Source organism: Nerophis ophidion, linkage group LG08, assembly GCF_033978795.1.
Source record: "Nerophis ophidion isolate RoL-2023_Sa linkage group LG08, RoL_Noph_v1.0, whole genome shotgun sequence".
Classification (NCBI taxonomy): Eukaryota; Metazoa; Chordata; class Actinopteri; order Syngnathiformes; family Syngnathidae; genus Nerophis; species Nerophis ophidion.
In genome coordinates this window covers 15,835,942-15,845,828 of record NC_084618.1, presented here as the reverse complement: position 1 = coordinate 15,845,828, position 9,887 = coordinate 15,835,942, and the positions used below count along the sequence as shown (strand labels likewise).

Below are 9,887 nucleotides of genomic sequence, written 5' to 3'. Positions count from 1 at the left end.
GACCAGAGGGGGAGCACTTCAAATTTTGACACACACTTGTTATTTCATATGTTGACCAGAGGGGGAGCACTTATTTTCTTTCCCCCCACACACTTGTTATTTTATATGTTGGCCAGAGGGGGAGCACTTCAAATTTTGTACGCACACTTGTTATTAATCACTTACATTTTTTCACACACACTTGTTATTTCATACGTTGACCAGAGGGGAGCAACTCAATTTTTTTACACACACTTGTTATTACATATGTTTACCTGAGGGGGAGCACTTAAAATTTTTTACACACAATTATTATTTCATATGTTGACCAGAGGGGGAGCAACTCAATTTTTTTACACACACTTGTTATTTCATATGTTTACATGAGGGGGAGTACTTCACATTTTTTACACACACTTCTTATTTCATATGTTGACCAGAGAGGGGAGCACTTCAAATTTACACATACTTATTTCATATGTTGACAAGAGGGGGAGCACTTAAAATTTTTTTGCCCACACTTATTTCATATGTCGACCAGAAGGGGAGCACTTAAAATTTTGTACACACACTTGTTATTTCATATGTTGGCCAGAGAGGGAGCAACTAAATTTTTTTACACACACTTGTTATTACATATGTTTACCTGAGGGGGAGCACTTACATTTTTTCACGCACACTTGTTATTTCATATGTTGACCAGAGGGGGAGCAACTTAATTTTTTTACACACACTTGTTATTGCATATGTTTACCTGAGGGGGAGCACTTCAAATTATTTTACACACACTTCTTATTTCATATGTTAACCAGAGGGGGAGCACTTCAATTTTTTTTTACACACACTTGTTATTTCATATGTTGACCAGAGGGGGAGCACTTCAAATTTCTACACACACTTGTTATTTCATATGTTGACCAGAGAGGGGAGCACTTCAAATTTTTACACACACTTATTTCATGTTGACAAGAGGGGGAGCACTTCAAAAAAAAATTTCACACACTTGTTATTTCATATGTTGACCAGAGGGGGAGCACTTCAAATTTTGACACACACTTGTTATTTCTTGTTGACCAGAGGGGGAGCACTTATTTCCCCCCCCCCCCCCCCCCCCACACACTTGTTATTTCATATGTTGGCCAGAGGGGGGAGCACTTCAACATTTTACACACACTTGTTATTTTATATGTTGACCACAGGGGGAGCACTTCAACATTTTACACACACTTGTTATTTCATATGTTGGCCAGAGGGGGAGCACTTCAATTTCTTTTACACACACTTATTTCATATGTTGACAAAAGGGGGAGCACTTAAATTTTTTTTTACACACACTTGTTATTTCATATTTTGACCACAGGGGGAGCACTTCATTTTTTTTTCAAACACACTTATTTCATATGTTGAAAAGAGGGGGAGCACTTCAATTTATTTTACACACACTTGTTATTTCATATGTTGACCAGAGAGAGGGGAGCACTTCAAATTTTTACACACACTTATTTCATATGTTGACAAAAGGGGGAGCACTTCAATTTTTTTTACACACACTTGTTATTTCATATGTTTACATGAGGGGGAGCACTTCACATTTTTTACACACACTTCTTATTTCATATGTTGACCAGAGAGGGGAGCACTTCAAATTTACACATACTTATTTCATATGTTGACAAGAGGGGGAGCACTTAAAATTTTTTTGCCCACACTTATTTCATATGTCGACCAGAAGGGGAGCACTTAAAATTTTGTACACACACTTGTTATTTCATATGTTGGCCAGAGAGGGAGCAACTAAATTTTTTTACACACACTTGTTATTACATATGTTTACCTGAGGGGGAGCACTTACATTTTTTCACGCACACTTGTTATTTCATATGTTGACCAGAGGGGGAGCAACTTAATTTTTTTACACACACTTGTTATTGCATATGTTTACCTGAGGGGGAGCACTTCAAATTATTTTACACACACTTCTTATTTCATATGTTAACCAGAGGGGGAGCACTTCAATTTTTTTTTACACACACTTGTTATTTCATATGTTGACCAGAGGGGGAGCACTTCAAATTTCTACACACACTTGTTATTTCATATGTTGACCAGAGAGGGGAGCACTTCAAATTTTTACACACACTTATTTCATGTTGACAAGAGGGGGAGCACTTCAAAAAAAAAATTCACACACTTGTTATTTCATATGTTGACCAGAGGGGGAGCACTTCAAATTTTGACACACACTTGTTATTTCTTGTTGACCAGAGGGGGAGCACTTATTTCCCCCCCCCCCCCCCCCCCCACACACTTGTTATTTCATATGTTGGCCAGAGGGGGGAGCACTTCAACATTTTACACACACTTGTTATTTTATATGTTGACCACAGGGGGAGCACTTCAACATTTTACACACACTTGTTATTTCATATGTTGGCCAGAGGGGGAGCACTTCAATTTCTTTTACACACACTTATTTCATATGTTGACAAAAGGGGGAGCACTTAAATTTTTTTTTACACACACTTGTTATTTCATATTTTGACCACAGGGGGAGCACTTCATTTTTTTTTTCAAACACACTTATTTCATATGTTGAAAAGAGGGGGAGCACTTCAATTTATTTTACACACACTTGTTATTTCATATGTTGACCAGAGAGAGGGGAGCACTTCAAATTTTTACACACACTTATTTCATATGTTGACAAAAGGGGGAGCACTTCAATTTTTTTTACACACACTTGTTATTTCATATGTTGACCAGAGGGGGAGCACTTCAATTTTTTTTACACGCACTTGTTATTTCATATGTTGACCAGAGAGGGGAGCACTTCAAATTTTTACACACACTTATTTCATATGTTGACAAAAGGGGGAGCACTTCAATTTTTTTACACACACTTGTTATTTCATATTTTGACCACAGGGGGAGCACTTCATTTTTTTTTCAAACACACTTGTTATTTCATATGTTGACCAGAGGGGGAGCACTTCAAATTTCTACACACACTTGTTATTTCACATGTTGAACAGAGGGGGAGCACTTCAAATTTTGACACACACTTGTTATTTCATATGTTGACCAGAGGGGGAGCACCTATTTTTTTTCCCCCCACACACTTATTTCATATGTTGGCCAGAGGGGGAGCACTTCAAATTTTTTACGCACACTTGTTATTTCATATGTCGACCAGAGGGGGAGCACTTCAATTTTTTTACACACACTTGTTATTTCATATGTTGACCAGAGGGGGAGCAACTAAATTTTTTTTACACACACTTGTTATTACATATGTTTACCTGAGGGGGAGCACTTCAAATTTTTTACACACACTTCTTATTTGATATGTTGACCAGAGGGGGAGCACTTAAATTTTTTTACACACACTTGTTATTTCATATGTTGACCAGAGAGGGGAGCACTTCAAATTTTTACACACACTTATTTCATATGTTGACAAAAGGGGGAGCACTTCAATTTTTCTTACACACACTTGTTATTTCATATTTTGACCACAGGGGGAGCACTTCATTTTTTTTTTCAAACACACTTGTTATTTCATATGTTGACCAGAGGGGGAGCACTTCAAATTTCTACACACACTTGTTATTTCACATGTTGAACAGAGGGGGAGCACTTCAAATTTTGACACACACTTGTTATTTCATATGTTGACCAGAGGGGGAGCACCTATTTTTTTCCCCCCACACACTTATTTCATATGTTGGCCAGAGGGGGAGCACTTCAAATTTTTTACGCACACTTGTTATTTCATATGTCGACCAGAGGGGGAGCACTTCAATTTTTTTACACACACTTGTTATTTCATATGTTGACCAGAGGGGGAGCAACTAAAATTTTTTTACACACACTTGTTATTACATATGTTTACCTGAGGGGGAGCACTTCAAATTTTTTACACACACTTCTTATTTGATATGTTGACCAGAGGGGGAGCAACTAATTTTTTTTACACAAACTTGTTATTACATATGTTTACCAGAGGGGGAGCACTTATTTTTTCCCCCCACACACTTGTTATTTTATATGTTGGCCAGAGGGGGAGCACTTTTAAAAGCGACTCACAGTCATTTTGAAAAATCCGTCCTTTTTGGGACCACCCTCATTTTGATAAATTTCCCCAGCAGGGCTGCAAATGAGACATTTTTCCGCATCGGGACCATGACTTATGTCCTAACTTGGTCCTCCTATGGAAGCTACTTTTCCTTGTTGGTGTCTGAAGAAGGGTAGAATTACGAGAACACACACACAGAGACGGACTAAAGTGTGTGCGTGGAGGCGTGAGCAGTTTAAAAATGAAGGGGTTGTGTTTCGCAGGCATGAGCGAGAGAGAGCGGCAGGTGATGAAGAAGCTGAAAGAGGTGGTGGACAAGCAGAGGGATGAGATCCGGGCCAAGGACAGAGAGCTGACCCTGAAGAACGAGGACATCGAGGCGGTAAGGACGCCTCAAAGTCACGTGACAACAGAATGACCTAAACGCGCTAAAAAGAGGCAAAAAGGAAAAGTGTGACGACAACCATAGAACAGAAAATGCATATATTATGGCTGCTCAGTACAAAACAAGCAATACACTTCCATCAGTACTGTAGAAGGCCACCAGGTGTCAGTATTGCTCTGCCAAGCACCTTCAAATCTAAATAAATAGCAGAATTTTAACAACAATATTAATGACACTTGCTGAAGAGCAACTAGGTTTGAGTGATGGCTCATGTTTATTTTCTCTTTGAAAAGAGACAAGCTGTAGGAAATGGATGGAAAATGCCACTATCAAAACAATTATATTCATAATAATAATGGTAATGACATTTGCTGAACAGCAGTACTATAGAAGGCCACTAGGTGTCAGTGTATTGCTCATGTTTATTTTCTATTTGAAGATGCCGCTATCAAAATATTAATAATGATATTAATAATGACATTTGCTGAATAGCAGTACTATAGAAGGCCACTAGGTGTCAGTGTATTTTTTTCTAAAAATCTAGATATTTGGGAATTTAAGGTAAGAAATAAAATAAAATTATGTGTACAAATGTGTAAAAATTTAAAGAAAATATTATGACATATTTTTAACACTTTTATGAGTGGGACTCTTTTGGGTCCCCAAGAATATTAGTGGGATTGTTTTCTCAAATTTAGAGATTTTGGAATTGAAAGTAAAACATTTTAATAAAATATAAAAATGATGACAATATTTTATCACTTTTTATGAGTGGGACCCTATAGGGTCCCCAAGAATAGTAGGATTTTTTTCTAAAATCTAGAGATTCAGGAATTGAAAGAAAAAAAAAAACAACATAAGTGTGAAGTATTTTCAACACTTTTATGAATGGCACCCTTTTTGGGCCCCCAAGAATATTAATGGCATTTTTTTTTCTAAAGAGATTTAGGAATTGAAAGTGAAAAACTAAATAAAATAAATGATGACATATTTTTAACACTTTTATGAGTGAGACCCTTTTGGGTCCCCAAGAATATTAGTGGGATTGTTTTCTAAAATTTTGAGATTTTGGAATTGAAAGTAAAAGGATTCAATGAAATATAAAAATGATGACATATTTTTATGAGTGGGACCCTATAGGGTCCCCAAGAATATTAGTGGGATTTTTTTCTAAAATCTAGAGATTCAGGAATTGAAAGTTTAAAAAAAAAACACAAGTGTGAAGTATTTTCAACACTTTTATGATTGGGACCCTTTTTGGGCCCCCAAGAATATTAATAGCATTTTTTTTCTAAAGAGATTTAGGAATTTAAACTGAAAAACAAAATAAAATAAATGATGACATATTATTAACACTTTAATGAGTGAGACCCTTTTGGGTCCCCAAGAATATTAGTGGGATTGTTTTCTAAAATTTTGAGATTTTGGAATTGAAAGTAAAACGATTTAATAAAATATAAAAATGATGACATATTTTTATCACTTTTTATGAGTGGGACCATATAGAGTCCCCAAAAATATTAGTGGGATTTTTTTCTAAAATCTAGAGATTCAGGAATTGAAAGTTTAAAAAAAACCACAAGTGTGAAGTATTTTCAACACTTTTATGATTGGGACCCTTTTTTGGGCCTCCAAGAATATTAATGGCATTTTTTTTCTAAAGAGATTTAGGAATTGAAACTGAAAAACAAAATAAAATAAATGATGACATATTTTTAACACTTTTATGAGTGAGACCCTTTTGGGTCCCCAAGAATATTAGTGGGATTGTTTTCTAAAATTTTGAGATTTTGGAATTGAAAGTAAAACGATTTAATAAAATATAAAAATGATGACATATTTTTATCACTTTTTATTCCCCAAGAATATTAGTGGGATTTTTTTCTAAAATCTAGAGATTCAGGAATTGAAAGTTAAAAAAAAAAAACACAAGTGTGAAGTATTTTCAACACTTTTATGATTGGGACCCTTTTTGGGCCCCCAAGAATATTAATAGCATTTTTTTTCTGAAGAGATTTAGGAATTTAAACTGAAAAACAAAATAAAATAACTGATGACATATTATTAACACTTTAATGAGTGAGACCCTTTTGGGTCCCCAAGAATATTAGTGGGATTGTTTTCTAAAATTTTGAGATTTTGGAATTGAAAGTAAAACGATTTAATAAAATATAAAAATGATGACATATTTTTATCACTTTTTATGAGTGGGACCCTTTTGGGCCCCCAAGAATAGTAATGGGATTTTTATTTCTAAAATCTAGAGATTGAAGAATTGAAAGTGAAAAACAAAATAAAAGAAAATGATGTATTTTTTAACACTTTTATAAGTGGGACCCTTTTGGGTCCCCAAGAATATTAATGGGATGTTTTTCTAAAAAATCTAGAGATTCAGGAATTGAAAGTAGAAAAACAAAACAAAAAAAAAGATATGATGTATTTTTATCACTTTTTATGAGTGGGACCCTTTTGGGTTCCAAAGAACATTAGTGGGATTTTCTTTCTAAATTCTAGAGATTCAGGAATTGAAAGTAAAAAAACAAAACATAAATTTGATGTATTTTGACACTTTTATGAATGGGACCCTTTTTGGGTCACCAAGAATATTAATGGGATTTTTTTTCTAAAATCTAGAGATTTAGGAATTGAAAGTGAAAAACAAAATAAAAAAATGATGACATGTTTTTAACACATTTGTGAGTGGGACCCTTTTGGGTCCCCAAGAATATCAGTGGGATTGTTTTTCTAAAATCTAGAGATTTGAGAATTGAAAGTAAAAAAATTAAATAAAATATAAAAATTATGACATATTTTTTCACTTTTATGAGTGGTACCCTATTGGGTCCTTAAGTGGGATTGTTTTTCTAAAATCTAGAGATTTAGGATTTGAAAGTAAAAAAAATAAAAAAATAATAATGACATATTTTCAGCACTTTTATTAGTGGGACCATTTTGGGTGCCCAGGAATATTAATGGGATTTTTTTCCTAAAATCTAGAGATTGAGGAATTGAAAGTGAAAAACTAAGTAAAAGAAATGATGACATATTTTTAACACGTTTGTTAGTGGGACCCTTTCAGGTCCCCAAGAATATTAGTGGGGTTGTTTTTCTAAAATCTAGAGATTTAGGAATTGAAAGTCAAAAAATTAAAAAATATATAAAAATTATGACATATTTTTTCACTTTTATGAGTGGGACCCTTTGGAGTCCTTGAGTGGGATTTCTTTTCTAAAATCTAGAGATATAGGAATTTAAGTAAAAAAATAAATAAAAAAAATGATGACATATTTTTTGCACTTTTATTAGTGGGACCCTTTTGGGTACCCAAGAATATTTATGGGATTTTTTTCCCTAAAATCTAGAGATTGAGGAATTGAAAGTGAAAAACAAAATAAAAGAAATGACATATTTTTAACACATTTGTGAGTGGGACCCTTTGGGGTCCCCAAGCATATTAGTGGGATTGTTTTTCTAAAATCTAGAGATTTAGGAATTAAAAGTAAAAAAATTAATGACATTTTTTCACTTATATGAGTGGGACCCTTTTGGGTCCTTGAGTGGGATTGTTTTTCTAAAATCTAAAGATTTAGGATTTGAAGGTTAAAAAAAAAATAAAAAAATAATGACATATTTTTAGCACTTTTATGAGTGGGACCATTTTGGGTGTCCAAGAATATTAATGGGATTTTTTTTCCTAAAATCTAGAGATTGAGGAATTGAAAGTGAAAAACAAAATAAAAGAAATGAAGACATATTTTTAACACATTTGTGAGTGGGACCCTTTTGGGTCCCCAAGAATATTAGTGGGATTGTTTTTCTAAAATCTAGAGATTTAGGAATTGAAAGTCAAAAAATGTAATAAAATATAAAAATTATGACATATTTTTTCACTTTTATGATTGGGACCCTTTTTGGTCCTTAAGTGGGATTGTTTTTCTAAAAAAGAGATTTAAGAATTGAAAATAGAAAAAATATGACATTTTTTAACACTTTTATGAGTGGGACCCTTTTGGGTCCCCAAGAATATTAATGGGATTTTTTTTCCTAAAATCTAGAGATTGAGGAATTGAAAGAGAACAACAAAATAAAAGAAATGATGACATATTTATAACACTTTTATTAGTGGGACCCTTTTGGGTCCCCAAGAATATTAATGGGATTTTTTCCCCTAAAACCTAGAGATTGAGGAATTGAAAGTGAAAAACAAAATAAAAGAAATGAAGACATATTTATAACACTTTTATTAGTGGGAAGGGTCCTTAAGTGGGATTGTTTTTCTAAAATCTAAAGATTTAGGATTAGAAAGTAAAAAAAAAAAAAAAAATTATGACATATTTTTTAGCACTTTTATGAGTGGGACCATTTTGGGTACCCAAGAATATTAATGGGATTTTTTTCCCTAAAATCTAGAGATTGAGGAATTGAAAGTGAAAAACAAAATAAAAGAAATGATAACATATTTTTAACACACTTGTGAGTGGGACCCTTTTGGGTCCCCAAGAATATTAGTGGGATTGTTTTTCTAAAATCTAGAGATTTAGGAATTGAAAGTCAAAAAATTAATGACATTTTTTCACTTTTATGAGTGGGACCCTTTTGGGTTCTTAAGTGGGATTGTTTTTCTAAAATCTAAAGATTTAGGATTTGAAAGTAAAAAAAAAATAAAAAAATTATGACATATTTTTAGCACTTTAATGAGTGGGACCATTTTGGGTGCCCAGGAATATTAATGGGATTTTTTTTCCTAAAATCTAGAGATTGAGGAATTGAAAGTGAAAAACAAAATAAAAGAAATGAAGACATATTTTTAACACATTTGTGAGTGGGACGCTTTTGGGTCCCCAAGAATATTAGTGGGATTGTTTTTCTAAAATCTAGAGATTTAGGAATTGAAAGTCAAAAAAATTAAATTAAATATAAAAATTGTGACATATTTTTTCACTTTTATGATTGGGACCCTTTGGGGTCCTTAAGTGGGATTGTTTTTCTAAAATCTAGAGATTTAGGATTTGAAAGTAAAAACAAAAATAAAAAAATAATGACATATTTTTAGCACTTTTATGAGTGGGACCCTTTTGGGTGCCCAGGAATATTAATGGGATTTTTTTTCCTAAAATCTAGAGATTGAGGAATTGAAAGTGAAAAACTAAATAAAAGAAATGATGACATATTTTTAACATGTTTGTGAGTGGGACCCTTTCAGGTCCCCAAGAATACTAATGGGATTGTTTTTCTAAAATCTAGAGATTTAGGAATTGAAAGTCAAAAAATTAAAAAATATGACATATTTTTTCACGTTTATGAGTGGGACCCTTTGGGGTCCTTAAGTGGGATTGCTTTTCTAAAATCTAGAGATTTAGGAATTTAAGTAAAAAAAAAGAAATGAAGACATATTTTTAACACATTTGTGAGTGGGACCCTTTTGAGTCCCCAAGAATATTAGTGGGA

At 33.5% G+C, this 9,887-nt stretch overlaps 1 protein-coding gene across 7 annotated transcripts in view; it reads left to right on the top strand.

Moving 5' to 3' along the window:
- rilpl1 (Rab interacting lysosomal protein-like 1) overlaps positions 1-9,887 on the top strand; it is a 53,380-nt gene that overhangs the window by 18,370 nt on the left and 25,123 nt on the right. For all 7 annotated transcript variants that reach the window (XM_061907846.1, XM_061907845.1, XM_061907844.1 and 4 more), the window contains exon 3: positions 4,318-4,436. In XM_061907846.1, the coding sequence (XP_061763830.1) occupies positions 4,318-4,436 (119 nt within the window). The remainder of the gene's footprint in view (positions 1-4,317; positions 4,437-9,887) is intronic.